General features: G+C 46.8%; 3 protein-coding genes and 1 non-coding gene across 4 annotated transcripts; 3 read left to right on the forward strand and 1 right to left on the reverse strand.

Moving 5' to 3' along the window:
- The first annotated feature begins 443 nt into the window (after positions 1 to 443).
- Positions 444 to 2831, forward strand: GGS22DRAFT_24159 (sister chromatid cohesion protein Eso1). Its single transcript, XM_047966584.1, has 2 exons — positions 444 to 874; positions 931 to 2831. The coding sequence occupies exons 1-2, from the start codon at positions 660 to 662 to the stop codon at positions 2684 to 2686; spliced, it is 1971 nt and encodes a 656-aa protein (XP_047817490.1). The 5' UTR covers positions 444 to 659; the 3' UTR covers positions 2687 to 2831.
- A 3083-nt stretch (positions 2832 to 5914) lies between these two features.
- On the forward strand, positions 5915 to 7378 carry GGS22DRAFT_24018 (uncharacterized protein). Its single transcript, XM_047966583.1, has 3 exons — positions 5915 to 6359; positions 6423 to 6485; positions 6561 to 7378. Exons 1-3 carry the CDS (start codon positions 6201 to 6203, stop codon positions 7305 to 7307), a joined length of 969 nt encoding a protein of 322 aa, XP_047817491.1. The 5' UTR covers positions 5915 to 6200; the 3' UTR covers positions 7308 to 7378.
- A 9395-nt stretch (positions 7379 to 16773) lies between these two features.
- Positions 16774 to 20501, forward strand: GGS22DRAFT_189629 (ARM repeat-containing protein; the record flags this gene model as incomplete). The annotated part of the gene is made up of 7 exons (XM_047964874.1): positions 16774 to 16863; positions 17082 to 17160; positions 17223 to 17689; positions 17750 to 17934; positions 18000 to 19189; positions 19249 to 20244; positions 20314 to 20501. 7 exons carry the CDS (start codon positions 16774 to 16776, stop codon positions 20499 to 20501), a joined length of 3195 nt encoding a protein of 1064 aa, XP_047817492.1.
- A 1370-nt stretch (positions 20502 to 21871) lies between these two features.
- Positions 21872 to 21942, reverse strand: GGS22DRAFT_t92. The gene has a single exon. It is a non-coding gene; the product is annotated as a tRNA-Gly (tRNA).
- Positions 21943 to 22703: the final 761 nt, after the last annotated feature.

A 22703-nucleotide genomic window follows, 5' to 3' on the forward strand; every position in this document is an offset into this window, starting at 1 on the left:
ATAAATATTTATTTTTTTAATATTTTTATAAAAATAAAAAAACTTATTATATTTATTTAATAAATATTTACTTATATATATTATAATTTATAAGCCTTTTAATCCTTAAATTACGAAACATAATATATATTCATCATACACTATATTTATACAGTATACTTTTCAATACATTAATTGAATTGGCGGGTTGGCGGATTTGTCCTTATGGTCCGCCGTCGGGAATTTAAGAACGTAGATGTGGAAGTGACAAGCATAGGAGGAAAAAGGACAGGAAAGAAAGAGTCATTATGTTACGGGTTGACGTAGTTAAGCTTAAATCTTAGTCTCCACTTTATTATGCAAAATATGCCATCTGAGTGGCGCGTCATGGCTTGCGGACCTGAATGCGCGTCTCCTACCCGAGTAATCCTTCCGAGGTCCCTTTTCCTATTACTAAATTCGGTCTCCAACATCATCTTCTATCCTATCGGGTCCGAAAATCCCTCTCACCATCTCACGGGTCGGTCGAATCTCGGTTTGGCTGAACGTCGGTGATTCTTGCTTTCCCGATCATGAACTTGGGAACACCTCCGTTACTTGTTCGCCGGACTGTTGCACTCCACCGTTCCCGGGTCTGAGAGCTGCAGTGCCTAGACCCGTCCGCACTGTCCCGGACGAGGATGTCCTCACCCCGTTTCCAACCCTCTTCGCCGATTCATGGCACCGGCGGGCGGAAGTCCCAATTTACATATAGGCAGTTAGGTTTATTGACCTCTTATTCAACATCGTCTCCTCTACGCGTCATCGCCCATGTCGATTTAGATGCTTTTTACGCTCAAGTGGAAATGGTGCGCCTCGGCACTCCTGAAGATCAGCCCCTAGCTGTCCAACAGTGGTATGTACATATTCTTCTATCGTGTATCTTGTTATGATTAACTTACAAAATCACAGGCAAGGACTGATTGCTGTGAACTATCCCGCACGCGACTTCGGCATTGGTCGGCACTGCACTGTGACTGATGCAAAGAAGCTCTGCCCAAAGCTCATCGCACAGCATGTCGCTACCTGGAAGGAGGGCGACGAGAAATGGGCGTATCATGACGATGCAGCGTCTCACATCGGCACCCACAAAGTTTCACTGGATCCTTACAGACTTCAATCACGAAAAATTCTCGCATTGATCAAGGAGATCTTACCACCCAACTTGCAGCGAGTCGAGAAGGCAAGCATAGACGAGGTCTTTCTCGACCTATCCGCACATATTCACTCCATCCTTCTGCAGAGATTTCCGGAGCTTACGAATCCTCCTCCTTATGATGACCCTACGGAGAAGTTACCTCTCCCGCCGATAACTGCCCTGGACTGGCAAGCGGACGCGCTCATTGATTTTGAGGATGCAGAGGCAGAGACAGATGATCCGGATTGGGACGATGTGGCCATTCTTATTGGGTCAGAGATTGTTCGAGATATACGAGCTCATATCCGCCGAGCACTAGGATACACATGTTCGGCGGGCATAGCGGGCAATAAAATGCTCAGTAAGTTGGGCTCTGGGTACAAGAAACCCAACCAGCAGACTGTCATACGGAATCGGGCTGTGCAACATTTCTTATCTGACATGAAATTTACTAAGATTCGTAACCTGGGAGGCAAGCTTGGCGATCAGGTCGTGTCAAACTTCAATACGGAGACAATTAAGGATCTACTATTCGTACCAGTGGAACAGATGAAACTCAAGTTGGGCGACGATACCGGAGTCTGGCTTTACAATACGATCCGCGGAATTGATCCTAGCGAGGTCAATTCACGTACGCAGATCAAGTCCATGTTATCTGCTAAATCCTTTAGACCCAGCATAAATAACCAGGAGCAAGGTATCAAGTGGCTGCGAATCTTTGCCGCAGATATATTTTCGCGATTGGTGGAAGAGGGTGTTCTCGAAAACAAGAGAAGGCCGAAGACTATCAACTTACATCACCGAGGCCAGGGGGGCCAGACCCGCTCACGGCAGAGTAGCATTCCGCAAGGGAGAACGCTCGACGAGGCAACCTTATTTGAACTTGCCAAGATCCTGTTCAGCCAAATTATCCAAGAAGGTAGCGTCTGGCCATGTACAAACCTAAGCTTAAGCGTAGGAGGGTTTGAGGACGGGGTGACTGGCAATTTAGGAATAGGCGCTTTCTTGCTGAAGGGAGAAGAAGCTCGAGAATTAAGAGGAACCAGTCGGGAGCCTTCGGCAGGGTTATCTACGCATGAACGACCGGAGAAGAGACGACGGGTGGATAATCCCGGCATCCAGCGATTCTTTCCCAAGAAGGAGAGTTCCTCGGGTGGAGACGCTGAGGAGAATCTCGACGACGACGACGTAGTAGATATGGGTAAACCCCAGATTTGGACTAAGGAGGCGTCGCCGAACCGAACAGGAAATGGCCCGAAACCAATCATCGACGACCATATCAAGGTATGTACGCGCTGCGACGCAAGGCTCGACGACGCCGAGGCCCTCCAAAGCCATCTCGATTGGCACTTCGCCAAAGACCTTCAGGACGAAGAACGTGGCAAGCGGACATTTGCCAACAATCACTCCACGGTATCACGCGGTCAGAAGACCGCTGCTGCATCATCGTCTTCGTCTAAGAAGCCCGGGAGAGCTAGTGCCTCTAATAGTAAGCTCGAACATGGGCAGAGCAAATTGAAGTTCGGATGAATCGATACCTGGCATGCAACTCAAACTCGAAGCGAACGCTACATGCGCCCTGGTGGACTCTGTCTTATCCATTTGTCCAGATGAAATGCTATACCTCTTCATCTACGGCATCTAACAGACACGAACTCATCCCCCTAGCATTAAAGTGCACCTCGAAAAAAGCAGGTCCACCCCCACATGCACATTCCCTATGTCTTAAGTTAGGTGATATGATACTAAGGCACCTGTGGGATTTAGCCCCTGAGCATTGATGACTTGTGCCGATAGTTTATGTTGAGTGCAGCGAAGAGATGTTCAGACGTTCACTCGCTCGGCACGGAACCGAAAGATCCCCTCTAGTCCAACAGAAATGTCGGTCTGCGCGACCCACTGTGCAAGGCACAAACAACGATAGCGCGACGGTGGTCCGGATGGAATTAATGGGTTGCTCGCGGACTCGCACTGACGACTTCGAATCTCTAAAGTCGCTCAAGCTTTGGATGCATAAGCCGGGAAACGTGTACATTCGTGATCCGGATTCGGCGGAACAGGCCATCGGTATCACGAGCACTGTGGCGGCGATACCCTACCGGCGAGTTCCCTTAAGGATCACATGCGGCAAAAGGGGGACTACTACGTAGGAATAAATCTTAGGAGGCTCTACGGGCAAGAGGTGTGTGATGGCGCGCAATGGGTAGTAGGAATGGCTAGGTGCGAGAAAAAGAGAAATTGAATTACATGCCGCCACCCGCATTGCAGTTTGACAGGTACGAAAGACGTAGAGAAAAGGTTCGATATGAAGCGAATGATGTCGCAAGGCAACATGACGGTAGACATCTACTTGTCTTTTTCACCTCACTAAATAAGTATTTGCCATTGTCATCATGTTACAGGAATGGGACGGAGGTCGAAAATGATTGGCTAACCTAGCCTTCAGGCATCCATTACGCTACTACTTCTTTGGGCTCAGGTGCATAGAGTATGTATTGATACCCAACGGCGAGAACGCATTTCCAGTTTTTTTTCGACGAGCCTGCTTTTTATCGCCCATTTTTCCTACTGTGTGCCACGTCTTTTGCCCATGGTGGACAAATGCCTAATCGCTTCAAGCGGGATGAGTACATTTCGAGTGGCGGGACCCATCTCGACTTATCTAGCCACTGAGGATGAAGGCGCTCGTGATTACAGTCCGGTCACAACCCTGAACAACGGTACCGGCCTAGTCAAGAGATGATGTTGATACTCATCAAAAACAAAAAGCATATCTGTACATACATAATACGATATCTTTTTTTCATTTGGGAGAGATGTTCGGTCGGTAGGGTGTCAATCGGAACCATGAAGGGATGGAACAAGGCAATTTAGGATATTACTCCTTCGAGTGGGATGGGATGAGATGGGATAGAATACTCCCGTAATCTAGAGGAGGAGCGCGTGCTTGTATAATAGGAAGTCTAGAGACCGCGTTCTCTGCCCTGTGGGAGATTTCTAAGAAAATTCTTGGTCTTCTTTTGGACGAATTCCCAGAGGCAAAACGAACGAAACGGTGTGAAAGGAAGTTTCCTCGAATTTCATGAGCCAAAGCAGCCCAATCCGTAACAGGCTACCGAACGAACGAAAAATTTTGCTCCACCGACAGCTTTAAGTAGTCAGAACTGCAACACAAGTTTCTTTCTCGGTTAGATCCTCGAAAGCAGCATTTGCTTTTCCTTCTTTTCTCCGTCCTAAGAATCCCAGGAATTTTTGTGTCGGTCAACATCAAATTTTAAAGCTACGAGGGGGAAAAGTTATCGATTATATGTACGGATTATTGACCGATCGTCACGAAGAGTTGCATCGAAGAAGCGGTGCGCGTGTTTGCTGCCACTTGATGCGAGACATACGGGCACCAGCCATTCATCCTTCCCATATCCGGAAATCCTAGGGCCAGGTTGTTCACTCTATCGGTCTATCATCAGCCACATTCGTCAAGGTCACCCCTGGTACATACACCAATTCTAGTCTAGAAATCTGAATTCGATTAGGGGATTTGGATTTGGATAACGATAGCGACGCTTGCTGCGTCTGATTCCAAAAGCCCTTCTTTACCCCTCCTCCGTTGCAACGAGATAGATCATTCCCAGCTTTCTGGACCGGTCGTTCTGCGCGTCAACCACCTAGGCATCGTCGGGGGTTCATCTCTACCTCTCCCGCTTCCCAACAGGTCGCCAGCAAGCCACCAGCAGCCCTAGTCAGCCCGAGTGAGTCAATCTCACTGTTGCATCTCGAACGACGGTGGGCTGTAAGCTTTGCGCTACACTACCTGCATAGGTACTGGCACTTACTGGCATAGTGGTATAGTGGTACGTATAGTGTCATAGTGTACTCGCATAGTGCACACATAGTGCACTATACTACGCTGCCTGATACCTAACGCTGCCTATTCCATCCTATCCCTTGGTCGCGACTTAGACCTAGACTGGGCTGTCGCCTCTGTGAAACTATTCGATCTGCCTTGCTATTTGCTATTTGCTTTCTAAATAAGACTCATCACTACCAGTACTTTAATAACCATTAATATTATTACTCCTGCTATTAGCATCCTTTCAATAAGGCTCTGGTTCCCTCTCGGCCAACCAAACCCTCCCACGCGCCTCTTGACACAGTGACACTAGGTGCTCCACCGTGTCCGCGCACAGGACCAACTCATTGGTCTTGCTGCCTCGTCACCGCACCCGGGAAAGACATATCCTAAACTCTCTCAGCTGACAGACATCGGCTTCTTAATCCGCCTATTTCTTCCTGTCCTTTCTGGTCTGTTCTGTCCGCCGTCTCTGCTGATTCTGCTGCTGCTGTTTTTTCGATCTTGTTGTTCCCAACAACGGCAAGTTGGATCCCGGCGCCCTTCGGTGCTACAGTACAGTTCCATCGCCAAGCACACCGTACAGCGTATTACATACATACATTCATACCTACCATACATACATACCTACATTAACATTATCCTCTCAAGGTCTTCAAGGTTCAGCTGTTTGTGATCCTGCAAGCCTTGTAGGTCAACTATCGCCACCGATTAGGGATTGGTTAGGGATTGGACTCCACGCCACGCCATCATCCCTGTCCGGGCTCGAGTTGGTGTCGCCATTGTGCCTTGTCACTTCCCACTTTCCCCTAATAGGCCCCTCCTTTCCCTCCTTTCGCCTGCAGTACTATACTTGGGTACATACCTACATTGGATACATTGGATAGGTACCTAGGTACTTGCATAATAAGGACTTTTTTTGTGCCGCGGGTCCTCTCCGACCACTCGACCATTCGTCGTCCACTCGTCTACTCGTCCACTGTTCTTTCCAGACCCACCAGCAAAACTGTCTGCCGCCCTTTTCTCCTCCCCACCACCCACACTTTACTCCTCTTCATCTTCTCTCGACTATTTCGCTCTTCTGTTGTTTCTTCCTCTTCCCACGTTTTTCTATCCTCGTCCTACCGTCGACTTCTTTCTCCCTTTTCCACCTAATAATCGTCGACCGGTAATTCCCTTTATTCCTCGGCCAAAATGTCTAGACGTCCTGCACCAGCGAGCAACAACCTGCCTCCTCAAAACCGCCAGAATGAGTATTTCGTGCCAAGGGACGGTATAGACCGCGAGGTCATTACTGCCGACATCTGTCGCTACCTTGGAAACGATGCTCTCGTCCGACCTGGCACGTACGAGGTATGATTCTTGCAATCTATTAGTTTTGTCAAGATTCAATGTTGACATCTGTCTGCGGTTTAGAACCCCCAAAGTGGTCAGATCATTCAGGGCTACTATATCAATGCCTACCGAAATTTAACAACAGTGAGTTCTCACCGCTCGATCGACGACTTCCTCGTATATTATGGCTATGACTAACATGCTTCCGCGCCATTGTAGGCTATGATCGAAGACTTGAAAGCAGACTCGGCGCGATGGGATCAAGAAAGGCGGCAACAATCGGCGAGCCGTAATAACGCTGCCGGAGGTACTATTGCCTCGAGAGACTCGAACGGCGTATATGTCAGACTCTCTAACTCCCCTATAGTCCAGTACCGCAATTCGGACACGCATCAGTCCCGTCAATATTATGGTCCGACTGAAGGCGGATTCGCATCGGCAGACCCAAGCCGCGATCCGTACGGTGATTCTACTCCCAGATATCCAGGAACTGGCTCTGCAGGATACACGGGAGCCGCTGGCTCGTATACTGCTCAGCCGTACCCTCAGGGTGGGTATAGCACTCAGCAGGGGTATACTACCCAGTCGCAATTCCAAGCCCCAGGTGCAAGTGTGACTTACCCCTCTATGCCTCCGTCAGGATTTGGCCAGGCCGGCCAGGAACCTCCTTTCCAGCTAGTTGGAGCAGACTCGAGAGTGGCAACCAACCCACAAGCTATGTACAATGACCCGTACGCGGCCCAGAGAGATCCTAGGGACCAGAGGACACCTATTACCACAATGCCACCTAGTAGGACTACTTACCCGACCTCAGGAGCACCCGCGCCGCAGGGCTATCCCCCGTCGTCCGCAGCGCCTGGTAGCTATTACCCTCCGAACCCATCACCATCAAACCCTGCCTATGCGCCAACCGTTCAGCCTGGAGATCCATTTTATGGACGCGGTGCGTACACCACAGGTCTTTAATTATTACCTCCCAATTCCCTTTTTCTGATTGTTTAGCGTCTCCAGCAGGCACAACGTCCTACGGTTCAGCACAAGATCCACAGTATGAGACAGCCCCTGCCCCAAATCGCCCTTCAGCAGCAGCCAGTACTCAATCATCAACTAGTGGATCAGTTTCAGCCTCGCGACATCGTGACAGGGATAGCGTCGATCGCCATACCGAGTCCAGGCACGCCCACCGGTCTCATCGCTCAGGTCGATAATTAAACCGCTGGAGTGTGTGCTACGGGCCTTCTTCCCGTCCTGCATGTGATACTTCATTGATTAATTGTTTCATTGCCGAGATTCCCAGGATTTGGAGTCCCAACACCGCATCGTGGTCTTTTTCCGGAGCTTTTGCCATGCAAAAACAAAAACAGGATAGACCGGGATTTGAATTTTGCAGACCTTGAGTTGTCTTGCACAGTTGCAAAGTTTGCAACTTTTGAAATAATGTTGTTACCCGATACCTCTTGAGAACCTGGATCAACCATCATCATCATTCCCACTTACAGGACGGCTTTTTACTACGAATACTGCTCACCGCATATGAATCATCATCTTTCCCTGGGGCCAGAATGGATAACGGCGTACTATGACGGGGATTTCGTTACGACTTGCATATGGGTGGGCCTCAATTGACTGAACGACGACCATTGTTTCTGCTATGCCTTTGTACGGAGTTGGCTCTTTGCCACACATTTTATACCACGCTTAATGCCGGCGGGGAAAAGAAGTTCTCTTTTTATTTGGTTAGTATTTCTATCTACGGATCAAGACTCCTGCCAACTTGCTGTCCGGATCCAGCCAACGGAGGCTATGATTTTATTTTCCCCTGGTTTTTGCGAACTCCATGGCCAAGTTCGCGGATGTGCATTATGGTGAGATGCTGGAATGATTTTACTAATAGATAGGGCTCGAGATCCGGACAGCAAGGTGAGCACTGGACGGATTGTATATATATGCCAACCATTCCTGCGAAGGATATTTCCAAGATTTTTCAATATTTTAGCCTGGTATCTCCTTTTGGATTCAATTCACCCACTGTGCATGTACTACTAACAAGACAGGTTCTCCGGGACAGGAAATCCAGCATCGGTTCCAGGATTACAGCCCAGGGATATATTACCAAGGACACTGGTTGGAACACATCCGTCAGGATTCTGTGGATTTATCAACAAAACTCCTTGTGGATTTGACTTCGCTGGAAACAATCTTCCACCTGGACAGCTTCCTGGAACTCAGTCCTCTGGACAAGTGGCATGCCAGCCTTGGACCATTAAGCCTGAACAAGGCTAGAAAGAAGAAAACCTAGTCATTGAAAGATCGCTTCCTGACATAGGTAAGAACCCCTTCCCATGACATATCTCAGGGTTATCCATCACCCATTCATTCAATTTCCCCGTGATTTGATACCCCCAGATATGGCCCAATCTGGAGCAGTGCGCTGATGCCATTACCTGGCAATCAATGGTGAGTACACAACCGCTCGAACCCACTGACGATGGAACCTATTCTACTTCCACCCAAGGAGTACCATGGGTTCATAGAACACATACCAGGATTCATGAGGCCAATCGTGACACTACGGGCTGGACAATGATTCTATTGCCACAATGTCTACCGGAGCAGCGTCAATGCGGAAATATGTTCAAAGTGCTCTAACCGGAGATAGGAACAATCCATGGATATGTGGACCAAAGGAATACTTTTCAGGAGTACCTGATTATCTCAGTGGACTATTCAACAGATTTCTTTCTGGATACTAAGATGCGGATGAACAACTAGTTTCCTTAATGGACTATCAACCTTCGGGATTACCAGCCTGGCAAATGAAAATCTCATTGTGCCTATCAATATTGAGCGAGGATCCGATACATTTCCAGTCAGTTACAGTTGAGCTTTGTGTTCCTGGACGTTCTGAATTCTGCTACCAACTGTGCTTGTCTTACTTCCATGGTTATCCTCGGACTCCCGGACTTGCCTTACTTTCGCTACCTACCAGGAGAGGATCTAGAGAATGGAGGGTGTACTTGCTTTGATTGACGCTGGAGCTTGTCGATAGCGGTCGGTGCGTGTCTAGCATGTGGATATGTGGATGACAGAGAGTGCGAGTGTGGGTCTGCATTAATCTGGACATGGACAGAGGGAAACAAAAATCACGATGACTAGTGTTATAATGGTGTGAAATGACCAGACGCATAATGCCTGGCTAGGTGTTCCACCCAAAGACCGAAGGATTTCCGGATGTTTAGTGTCTATTTCCATCTCATCTTATTTCATATTGTTCTTTTTCATTTCATGTACATCTACGGCTATACGAACCCGCACTGGAACTTAACTTTATTTGGACCGACCTGCCACTTCGGGTTGGGCCGAGTTGGGCTGCTTGGGTCTTGGGCATTAGGTGTGTGGGGACGGTGTGGGTGCCAGGGGTCTGTGTATGGGGTCGTCTTGGCTGTATGGAGATGGGGTCAGGGGAAGTTGGGCGGGTTTGGGTTATGAGGATTTACGATGGGGTTGGTAGGATAGGGTGTTACTTGGGGACGAATACATTGCTGGTGATGGTTGTGTCGACATCTGTATGTGTGCGCTTTGGCTTGTGGATGTGATTGTGATTGTTGGATGTTTGGTTCGTGTTACTTGTGTGCTATGTGATTGTATGGCTTGCTGATTTGGTGGTATATCGGTTTATTGAGCTATTGATTTATCGAAAAGTTGGGAGTGGTGGTGTCGTATGCCCCTTAATTATGACTTATACAGGCAAGTTTGTCGCTAATGTTGTGATGTGATGTGGCCGTGGCATAGGGTTGCTCGTCTAAACGTCTCATCTTAAGTCTACCTATTTTGTGAGGACGTACCTATGTTAGGTAAATCATATAGTCTGTTCGCAAAAAGGACTGGCCGTGTAGTATAAGGGGTAGTTATAGCAGAAGGAATGGAACAACACGGGTTGGAAGGTCGGTTTTTTTGCTTTAGTGGAAGAATGTTTTAGGGGTTTCTATTCTTGTTGTGGTTACTTCAAGGAGGGCCGCTACCTAGACATTGAAGCTATATTGATTGATCCTTTGGGGATCTCAAAAAAGGGATGAGGGGACATATCGTGTGTCTACAAAACACCGATCCAACTTAGTGGTTTCAATCGCGTAGACGTCCTCATTTTGAAAATGCACGATATATCGAAACTTCATTAGAACCCATTCAATTGATTGAAAGTAGGTTGATACTGCAAATTAAGCCTATTGACTCTCCTGACTGGTGACCTGCCACAGACACCAGAACACTGACCTAACAGGCAATAAAGCTGTACCATAATTCTCACACCGCAGCCTCACCACAATACATGAAAGCTTCAAGTCGTGTAAACAACCATATTACGTCGGATACCACCCCGATCTCTACCCACGATGACTAAATACAACAAATACACCACAGCGAAGAATTATGTAATCTTCGCCTGGAAATACCTAATCAGTCATCTCCCATCCGCTCCCCTAGCCGTGAGGCTCTGCTATACCCGGCGTGGGGGTCCTCCCAAAAGTTCCTACCCGGCAGGCGAGCGACTACCTCCCAGCGGCGCTAGGGAGGCAGGCCACAGCCTGACTCACGCGGAGCCGCAATATGTACCTACCCTTTTACCTACTACCCACACACTTACCTACCTAATGCGTGCTGCGTAGCACTAACAACGCGGCCGGCAAGGCAGGCGCATTGGGTCATACCTCATGCACGCTTAAACTACGTACCTATGCATGCGTGTGAGTATGTATGTGCATATGTATGTAGGTTAGTAAATAGGCGGAAGCATCTGCGCATTCTAGATGCCGAGAGACCGGCCCTACGGCTGCTTACTGCGTGCGTAGCCGCATACCGAGGTGGTGGCTCTTGGGTCGCTGGGGAAAACTTTTCTGGTAAAATATTAGGTAGGAGGCAGGTTGGGAAAGAGATGGGTGTTACTGCTGCTGAGACGGAGGTTGCACTGCCCGGCTGCGAGGTCACTCTGGTATTACGACCTGAGGGAGCGGTGAAGATGATGGTGATGATGATGTCCTGGGCTTGGTGGGCTTGGTGGGTTAGGTGCTTTTTTGCGATGGAGGATACGGCCCGAGATGAGGGAGTTAGGGCTCGGTTTTGATGTTTGGAAGCCGATTTCTGTTTTGGGCTTGGTGGTTGTGGCGAGGTGGCTTGGGTTCGGGTTCAGGTTCCGAAGCGTGGTTTGCGTGGAGGCTGTGCTGTTGGGTGGCTTGGGGGTGCTGGATGAGCTGGTATGAAGTCGAGGAAGTGGGATATCGGTCACGTTGATGTTGGTCCGAGGATGGTGTTGTTTCGGTGTGTTTGGATATGGGTATACCGGTGCTGTTAGGGGTTGCTATGGTAGGAGTCTCAAGACGGCCATGAGAGATAGGTCTCGATATTGACCTGGGTTTATATAAAGGGGAACGTTGCTCTTCCGTTTAGAGTTTGATAGGACTCAAGTTCGATACATCCATTCCCATGGAGTGGTTCTCTTAACATGCTGCCCCTGCGTACGATGATAGATCACAATGTCAGCCGTGGGCTCATTTAGAGAATAAGGTAACGTACACAAGCTGCTCTCTTAGACCAAAGGCTGTCATCTGAGGTCCATCTGAGTACCTAGGTAGGTAGTCAATGTAGATTAAGGGGGTATCTCCGCGATAGCTCTTCTTAACTCCTAGGTACCTACCTACCTATCTGATCGGGATGTAAGTCGATGCCATGGTGTCTTTGTAGAGATTGTGTAATATTCTCTGTGTCGTTACTTCGTAAGAAAAGGTAATATAAACATCAACGACGGATAGACCTCTGGGATAGTGCTGGGATGGTAGTACCAATAGACCGGTTTGAGATCGAAGCTCAGATATGCTGTGGTGTTGATCGTAGCCATTAGCTGACTATCCGTCCACAGACGCGGGATAGATACGTCGGACATAATGAACGGTAAGGGCGTTATTGATGTATATGTATCTAATAGCTATTCCTGTGACAGGACACCGAACTATAGAATGTTGAGGTGAGTATACTCGGCCCCCTGTATTGATAGTGATGGATAGTGACCTCCTTGGAGAGGTACCTCGGACACCCTAACCCTTTATGTAACTCTCATTCAAGGAAACAAGTTTGAATGGACATATAGGTCGATATCCTGGACATAGTAATGTACCCCTACCCCGAAGATAATAATTGATCACACTTGGACCTTATCAGAAGCCATCAAGTTCGCCCGGGTGTGATACAATTTGATTCGTAGGTACGATGCAGCTATCTATCGGGGATCTGGAATCTAAGACTTACCTATTGAATCTTGATTATCCCAAGGATACACCTTTACTCCTGAGGTAGTTGTATTGCTTTATGAACCGTAGCGCAACGTTGATTCAAGTTACCTATTTGACTTGAGGTCCACATACAAGAACGAGTATCTTCTCATGCGTGACCCTCCTCTGATGCTGCGAGAATACCGTTTTCCGTTTGTGAATATATAGGCGTAGCTCTCTAGATTAGGCTTTGAGGATAAGTATCTCATATACACTTACAATGTCTTCAGCTATTCTTCTAACTTGAGCATCCCATCGGGGGTTGAAGGCCCTTCCGTTGATCATATTTCTTTTAACGGGCCAAGGTTTTAGGTGGAGAGTGTTTGTATGTTGACGATGGCTAGTGTTTACTAAGTAACTTCTTAGTTAGCTTATGTCTATAGACTCGTTCTAGACATGCTTCGTCTAATGGAATAAACGGTTTGCTAGTTGAATTGAGAGTATCTCGTCGAAGGACCATGTTAGATGAATATTATTTAAGGGGACTAGTGAACTTTATCTTCATAGAGGTAGAGATCAAATATTGTTTGTAAGTATTCAGCTTGAAGGAAGATATACTAAAGTTAGTGATGCGAATGAAGTCTCTTTGATGGGAAGGAGGATGTTGTTGAACATGATTACACATAGTATGATATATCCCGTACTGCGTGGTGAATTATAGGGGAGTATCATAGGAGTTTTCATCTCCATACCTTATATGGGCTACTATTATGGATAGGAGCTTCTCCTTTAACAGGTCCACATCGAATCATAAGCCACTATTCGCTATGCCAGTGATGTAAAACAAATCATTGTTGATTTAGGCTGTCATCGACCGTACAATCTGTGGCACGTATGGTAACAGTAGGAGTATAGAATAACGTGATAATCTTGACAGGCGAACGACCCATCACCACCTTTTTCTTCTTAAGAAGGTAGAATGATGATTTCTCTCGATCCATCCTATAATATGATTTAAGTCTGTTATACGGGGGATCGATGATACGACGGTGGTGAAACTATTGCACGGTACTAGTTATGTTGTGAGGTATGAAGTTGTTTCGACTCGGATCCTGTGGCTATGACTAACACATAGACGTCATGAGGCTCTAAGTGAAACTCTTAAGTAGAAATTGGTCATCATCTGTGAGGCCGGGGAGGATTCCTTAAGGCAAATGCCTACTTAATTATGTAAAATTTGACTTAACGTCGTATCGCGAATATAAAGTAGGTAATGTCTCGGGTAAAGGGGGCCAACGCCGGAGAGACATAAATTCGCCTGAGACAATTGCTTCACCAAAAGCATCGCCACAACAAATCCGATGTCGTTTACTATCGTGGCTAGTTGTTGGGGCTGATGCGATCCGCAATCGTTCTCATATTTCCCCTCTCCATCCCTTACTTAAGCTCTTAAGGGGACATGACGTAGGTACGAATTCGGGCTTGCATCCAGTTTCACCTATCAGGAAGCTGATCGGAACGGGTCCGATCCAAAACTAACAACCAGGCACGTGGGTAATGCCAGCTTGTTGGCGACATCGCATCTCTGTGCTATGTGATAGGTAGAACTCGGCCCGCTGGACTTTACGCCAGCTCCGGCCGGGGCAGCGCGGGTTGCTAACTAAGATTTCCATATATGTACGACGACTATTGTGTCTAGGCTCTAACAATAATATGAGAAGCTGAAAGTCAAAGGTCGGTATAGCGTTCTGGTATTAGGTTCAGGGGTACATCTTCTGTCGATCTTCTGTCGGCATGTGGTGGCTTCAGCTGAAGGAACGATATTAAAGGGGGCTTTTCACCATTTGCTTTCTTGGACGTTACATGGCGGGATCTAAATCGCCTCTATATATTCCTTATATCCCCACCAAGTGAGCGGATTGTATTGATATCCAATCGACTCGGGACCGAGAAGTACATTCTACCGCCATTATTCGCGACGTGAAGAATAGAGTAGAACAACTTCGTGTCTCGTCATATTATTATGTTATGTCCTTGGAATCGTTAATAGAAGGTTCTATCAGGCGATTTTGTTGAGAAATATGAAAGAATATGGTCTCTTTGATTACTACATATTGCCATTGCTGTGGCAAGCAATAGGTAAACGTGGTTTGTCAGGATATTCGGAAGGGGAAGCCGGGCGGCTAGCCACCCCATTGGAGAGGCCGTAATAAGTACCATGGTTTTGAATCCGGCAAAAAGTAGCCCATGATATCAACGCGCATGTCGATGGCCACTACGTATATAAATCACTCTTGCTCTCGGAAAGAAGTGTTATGATATGTAATGTTGTGGTAAAGAGGAAATTCGTACATATTATATCCCCTGATGATCTTCAGGGGATAGAGATGAGTAACCTTGGAAGTCTCCCAGAACATTGATCCAAGTAGGTACCGAAGTCGTGATCAAATCTAGTCCGGATTGGATAGGTGTATGTAGCTGGCCATATTAAAAAAAGCAATATTGATTCTGTGAAGCAAAATAAAAAACATCTGTGCGGAGGTGGGGGATAATAATGATAATAATTCGCCAAGATGATCGCAGACTTGGTGAGAGACGGGAGTGGCATAACCCTGGAATAAATTCAATGCAAAATCAATGGAGGAGATTAAATAACCAATAGAATTCGATTGAGGGGCGGCAAGCGTGGGTGATGGGTGACGGAATAAGGTACCAAGATACCAAAATATTAAAAGAGTTTGGGCTAGGAAGTTGCACATAACAGACATGAAGGCGGTGACGACCTCGACCGCCCTCGGCTTTCCAGTTTAGCGCTCTTTAGCCTCGAGTCCATTGGTTCCGACATGTATTTAAACGTGGAAAAAACACACTACTTGCATATTAAAACCTGGTATACACACATATATATGCATTTATAGATAGATTATATGAAAATATTTAGTGATTCTTTTCCATGATATAAACTCTTCCAAGTTCGCACACGTAGTCAATTCTTTAGACATTCTCAATTAGGGGGCCTACTGATTCGGTTCAAGGTTGTTGTCTCACCTGCTGCACATTCCAATTCCTTCGAGTCGTGTACCCTTGTGGCGCATGCGAATGCTGTGGGTCTATTTCCTTAAAGGCCTTGTCTTTAATATATTCATATTCCATCCGAGGGGGTACATAAGATGATAATAAGTCTAAATAGCGACGAAATAAATCCTCACATCAGAATCAGTTAAGTGCGTAATATCAATGAATGATGGAGGATGTATGTCATATTGAGTCCATTCGAGTCGTTTTCATAGGTATGCAGTTATGAATATAAATGAATTTGCCGTCTATGTGTTTGCCGGGTTGCCCTATTAAGATGTAGACATTCTAAACTCACGTTTTCAGTTGACATCGAATGTTACCTTAAGCGGAAGAGCAGTGTACCCATCCAGGCATAGTCATGAAATTTGAAGTTTAAAAATTTAAAATTCCTTACCAAGTACTGACGTTAACATCAAGAGCAAAATTCACATCTCGACTTGATTTTTAATAGGCATTTGGACAGTGTGCAGGTACGCAAGTGCCTGAACTTGTGCTGAACCTGAACTCTATCGTCTTTAAACTATCGAATTCTGCCAGCGCAAAGTTTTAAGGTGCGTGCTCACTAGACCCTAGCAGCCCTAGCACCAGTAGGCCTGTGACACGCCCACTACAAGTTTCGACCCATTATGGTTTAGCGCAAAAATTACACGATTACACATGGAAAATAGTGGGTATTTCAATCAGTGGGAGGAATATTGAAGGTACCAAAGTACTGCACCAAGCTTGTACTAGGTAGTAGGTACCGAAGTAGATAGAGACCCTTCCACCTTCCACGACCTCAGAGTGTGCCCCGCCATTTTCGGACGGCGCAAAAATAACGAAAGTAACCACTGACAGTCTAAACTTCACATTAATTTTTTACACACCACAATTGGGTGCAGCGCCTTAAGCTGAACCATCATCATCACAAACCGCATTTCTACCGACGACTCACCTCTATTTTCCCTTTTTCGTACTTGTTGGTTTGACCCCGTCGAAACGGGTAACCATATACCGAATCCTAGCCGAGCATCACAACGTCATTACTTCTTGTCTATCAACACGTTAACATAAAAACCAGAACAAGAGATCAACGTCAAAGCTGAGAATCCATCATGAATGCCGAGGCCGTTAGGGCTCGCATCGTTGCCACCCTTTCCCCCGACGCCAATGTACGAAGAGCCGCAGAGCTCGAACTCAAGGCGGTAAGTTTACATTGTTTGCTTTACTACAATGCTATGTTATGTTATGTTATGTTATGCCATGTCATGCCATGCTACGCTTTGCTTTGCAATACCATGCCGTACCGCGTGTTAGGCTACGCAATGCGATGCGATGCGCCTTACCTATATTCCACATTCTATGTTTGACGCGTCTGTTGTTGGGCACGAGTGCTGACAAAACCTTTTCCTGGATATAATAGGCCGAGGGACATGCTGGTTTTACCGATGTCCTGCTCGACGTCTTGACTGCCGAGCCCGATGATTCAGTCCGACTCTCAAGTATGCTAACGCTCCCTTATTCGGACTACGGCTCCATCTTGCTAACACCGTTGATCCTCTAGCTGTCATCTACCTCAAGAATCGGACAAATCGAGGCTGGTCGAAAAGCGACCATTATCCTGACGAAACGCTCATAGTGGAAGATGAAAAACAACGCTTTCGCGATCGCATCCTCCCCATCCTCGCAGCCTCTCGTGGCCCCGTTCGTCAACAGCTCCTACAACTGATTCAGCGCATCTTACACTTTGATTTTCCTGGAAAATGGCCCAGCTTTATGGATGTCACGTTGCAATTACTGCACGCAAATGACGCTCCATCTGTTCTGGCCGGTTTACAGTGCTTGCTGGTCACTTGCCGCGCATACAGATTCAAAGGTCCTCAAGACAGTAGTCGATTGGAGTTTGATAAGATCGTCGAGGCTAGCTTTCCTAGACTCCAACAAGTCTGCAATGAATTGGTCAACCAAGAAAGTGACGAGGCTGGTGAAATGCTGCACATTGCTCTCAAAGCCTACAAGCATGCAACCTGGGTATGTGTGCTGCTCAATAAATATTGCTCATTTGACTTTCGTTTTAACACTTCGCTCTAGCTTGAACTTTCTAGCTTCTTAAAGCAACACGACGTCAATATCGCATGGTGTACAATCTTCCTTCATACTGTTTCAAAAGCGATACCTGCGTCAGCCATGCTTGATGATATCGATGAGAGAGAGCGTCATCACTGGTGGAAGGCCAAGAAGTGGGCCTACTTCAACCTCAACAGGCTTTGGATTAGGTTGGTTTCACGTACCTATGGAACTAGGAGTATTTCTACAAGATTGCTAACAAAGAAATTATTAGACACGGTAATCCAGCATCTGTCACGTCTAAGAGCGATGAGTCAACCAGATTTTGCAAGGAATTTGAGAATACCATTGCGCCAGAAATACTAAAACACTACCTACAGGAGATAGAGAAGTGGGTTTCTAAGACAGCTTGGCTCAGCAAGCCGTGCTTATCATACACTCTCGTTTTCCTAGACGAGTGCTGTCGTCCGAAGTCCATGTGGAATTTGATGCAGCCTCATCTTACGAATCTGGTTACTCACTTGGTCTTCCCCGTCATGTGTCTTAGTGAGGAGGATGTGGAAAAATTCGAAGACGAGCCTGAAGAGTATCTTCATCGAAAGTTGAATTTCTATGAAGAGGTCTCGGCCCCTGATGTTGCTGCAACTAATTTCCTCGTCACCTTAACCAAGTCCCGCAGGAAGCAGACGTTCGATATCTTACAGTTCGTCAACGGAGTTGTGAACGAGTATGAGCAGGCGCCCGACGACAAGAAGAACCACATCGCGAAGGAGGGTGCGTTGAGGATGATCGGCACACTAGCCCCTGTTCTCCTAGGCAAGAAGAGCCCGGTTGCTGACCAGATCGAATATTTCCTCGTTCGATACGTCTTCCCCGATTTCAAGAGCCCTCTAGGTTATCTCCGAGCGCGAGCGTGCGACACCATTGAGAAGTTTGAGCAACTCAACTTCAAGCATGAGAACAACTTGCTCATAATCTATCGGCACATTCTAGACTGCATGGCCGATTCCGATCTGCCTGTCAGAGTCACGGCAGCGCTGGCTTTACAGCCCCTGATCCGGCATGATCCTATCCGTGCCAACATGCAACAAAGCATTCCTACTATTATGCAACAATTATTGAAGTTGGCTAATGAGTGCGATATCGACGCACTAGCTAACGTCATGGAAGATTTTGTTGAAGTTTTTGCTGCTGAACTTACACCCTTTGCGGTAGCTCTTAGCGAGCAGCTTCGGGACACCTATCTTCGGATTATTCGTGAATTGCTTGAAAAGAACGACGCTCGCAATAATAACGATGATGACTTTGGTGATTATCTAGACGATAAGAGCATAACAGCCTTGGGTGTCCTGCAGACCATCGGTACCCTCATTCTGACTCTAGAGAGCACTCCGGACGTATTATTGCACATCGAAGCCGTCCTAATGCCTGTTATTCAGGTCACTTTGGAGAACAAATTATACGGTGAGGCTCACGACTTCTTCCCTATAACACGAATTTACTTGGCTAACATACAAATCTAGATCTCTACAATGAAGTCTTCGAGATTATCGATAGCTGTACATTTGCCGCCAAGAGCATCTCGCCCACTATGTGGCAAGCCTTCGAACTCATACACGCCACCTTTAAATCCGGCGCTGAGCTCTATCTAGAGGACATGCTTCCAGCTCTAGACAACTTCGTGCAATATGGTGCCAGCCAGCTAGTCCAGAAGCCTGAATACGTCCAAGCCTTGTACGGGATGGTTCAGGATATGTTTCAAGATCAGAAGGTTGGTGGAGTCGACCGCATCTGCGCTTGCAAACTGGCGGAAGCTATGATGTTAAGTCTTCGCAACAATATCGACCAATCCGTTACCGGGTTCATCGCGATGGCCATGATGGTTCTTAGTGGCCACGATGTCAAGGTTAAATCATACAAGATTCACCTCATGGAGATGGTTATAAATGCCATCTACTACAACCCGATGCTGACTCTAGCTGTTCTGGAAAGTAAGGGATGGACAAATAAGTTTTTCAGCCTGTGGTTTATGAACATGGACTATTTTAGTCGCGTGCACGACAAGAAGCTCTGCATTGTGGCCATCGTCTCTCTGCTAAGCCTTAACGCAGACCAGATCCCTGTCAGCGTTAGCACCGGCTGGCCGAGACTCCTGCAAGGAATTACGGGTTTGTTCAAGACACTGCCCAATGCCCTAAAGAACCGCGAGGAAGCTTTGAAAGATGACTTCACTTACGATTCGAACAATTACGACTACGATGACGATGATGAATGGGCTGATGAAGACACCAACTGGAATGCGGAAGAAGGGGCGGAGGGCGAGCAAAACGAAGCTCGGGACGAGAGTACAGCATACCTCGAATTCCTCAATGAGGAAGCCGCCAAGTTCAGCCAGATCGAAAACCAGTACAAAGATCAAGGAGAAGAGTCTGAAGACGATCTTGGCGAAGACAGCGTGTTACTCGAATCACCCCTCGACAAGATTGAACCTTACCAACTTTTCCGAACAGTTCTCATGAGTAAGTGTCTTCGAACCGTCGCTCTTTTTTCTTTTTCTTTTTTTTAGCTACTAACCTAATACCACGTAGAAATGCAACAAGAGAACCCGCAACTTTACACGAACCTCACCTCGAACCTTTCAGCCGATGAGCAAGGGGTTATTCAGACAGCTATGCATCAAGCAGAAGCTCATGCCCAAGCAGCTTTACAGCTGGCAGCCCAGGCTGCGCAAAATCCCCAAGGGGCTCCCGGTGCTTCTAACGGTGGCGCTATATAGAATTAGCTGTCTCGTAAACACCGGGAAGTCCTGGGGTGGCCTTAAATATCGTTATAGAGATCATGCAAGGTACTCGGCACTTTAAGTACGGTGTCGAAGACGCAGTGCCAGCTCTTTCGCAATCGTCTAGCCATGTAGGCAAGACAGCAATTATGATGGGTAGTTGAAAATTGCGGACTTGGTAATCCCAAAAACTGTTTCTATGACGGGCGGCATGTTTGGGTATGTCATAGGTGTAATAGGAGTCAGTCCTCATACCATTATTCAGCAGATGGGAAGGTGAAGGAATCGTCGCCAGGTAGGTAGGTCACAACACCCCCATGCACACGTTGCGAAGGAAAGGAAAGGAAATTCGGGGAGGATATATCCGGAGGTCGATGGCGGGCCGAGGATGGATCGAAGCTTAGAGGCGATCGTATCCCAGAACCACCAAAAAGATTTTAGATCGTGCAAACACAACACACCCCCCCATCCCCATCCCCATCAGCACCCCCCTTACCCCCTTCACCCAGACAGACACCCCAAATTTGATAGCATCGTGTTATTTCCATGCTTTCGCTTCTCGGGCCCCGTGCGTGATTAGGTTATGACTTGCCAGCGACGGCTTCGTCGATGCGGTTAGAAACTAATGTCACGTGATACTGACCATCCCTCTTTTTGGATAGCAATAATTCCTAACTAGATCTAAGGTATAGATAAAAGTATTTACATTTTCGGAAATCCCACTTGATGTATCGATATGGACCTTGAATTCCAGTGGATTTATCTATCTCTCTATTGTAACCACGAAGCGTTCCTGGTTCATTGCATGTCACCGGACTCCCCAGGATCAATCATACTATAAGTTGTAAGGTTTTCTTTGGGTGACTGCATAGGTAATTAGCAGGAGATTGACGGATTCTTGAGTAATAATTGCCTATTCATCTATCTTATGTTTGGTGATTCGAGCTCGAAAGGGATGTGAGCGAAGAGCTAGCAAACTTTTGGGGGAACACTCGGTAATCTTAACTCCATATGTAGACCTACGAAATAAAGCAAAAAGAAAGCCATTTTACCTAACTTCTACATACCTAGGCATAGCTAGTAGCTAGACGATGTCACATGCAGTAGCAGTAGGGTTGGTGGGAGGAATCGGAACTAGGTTAGCCAATTGCAGGTCTTACCACAAGCCCTAACAGCCAAATGAGGAAAGTTCATATTTCGCACGACGGAGTAAATTCCGTCAATGCGCTCGCTTTGTCATTAGATGGGGACGGATATCTGCATGGCGACCCAACTTGCCGCCTGAGCATGGATTCTTTGAAAAAAGAGGTCGCCGTTCGTACCCCACCTAACTGGCTTGTGGGATCGGAGTAGAAAAAAAGGAATGATGCATCAGCCGCGAATCGAACGCGGGGCCCATCGATGGCAACGATGGATTTTACCACTAAACCACTGATGCCTTCTGTTAAGCCCAGTTGTGGGTATGGGGTGAAAGCGGATGTTAGTTAATCCGCTTATGAATATCTTCTGGATATTGCAGACTATATCGGATAGAGTTTTAAAGCTAAGTGGCTATCTCCACTAAACAAAAGGTTGGTGTAATACGGAGTTCAGATGGAAGTATCAGCCACTGGAGATTCTGGTTGGACGCCTAGAAATGCCTATGGTGTTGATGAGAAAACTCTGCTTCGAGATTGACAACGGAATAATATGGATGATACAAGTGTTGGTCGATGTTGTGAGTCATGGGTGTGACGTATCTGTTATATTTCTCGATACTTGAGATATAGAAAAACGAGTAGCATACCCATATCCATCCATGGATGGATGTTATTTACCTACTAGATACCTACTGGGTACCTACAGAGTACATGGGTAGTATAATTGAAACAGTTGTCTAAGACATGCATGGCAAAAGTCGACTTTGTTCCCGTTATATGACCGCCAGGTAATGAGTATAGGTAAGCATGGATATGATATGATGCCCTCATTGAGTATAACCAAGGGTCTTCTCCCAACTCCCGTCTTTGCAGGCGACAATGGTTCATGTTGATTAACGGGTACGTACAGTGTCACACAGTGCGTTTGGGATCTACGTCATGCATTGCAACGCTCTCTCCGTTTGAGAATACATATCTCGTCGCTTCCAATAGCAGCAAAGTCAACTTAAAGAAAGTTACACCTTAACCCCCGCATTGAAATGCAAGTTAGCGCAGCTGC

Source organism: Annulohypoxylon maeteangense, assembly GCF_022496945.1.
Source record: "Annulohypoxylon maeteangense strain CBS 123835 unplaced genomic scaffold GGS22scaffold_11, whole genome shotgun sequence".
In the NCBI taxonomy this organism is placed as follows: domain Eukaryota; kingdom Fungi; phylum Ascomycota; class Sordariomycetes; order Xylariales; family Hypoxylaceae; genus Annulohypoxylon; species Annulohypoxylon maeteangense.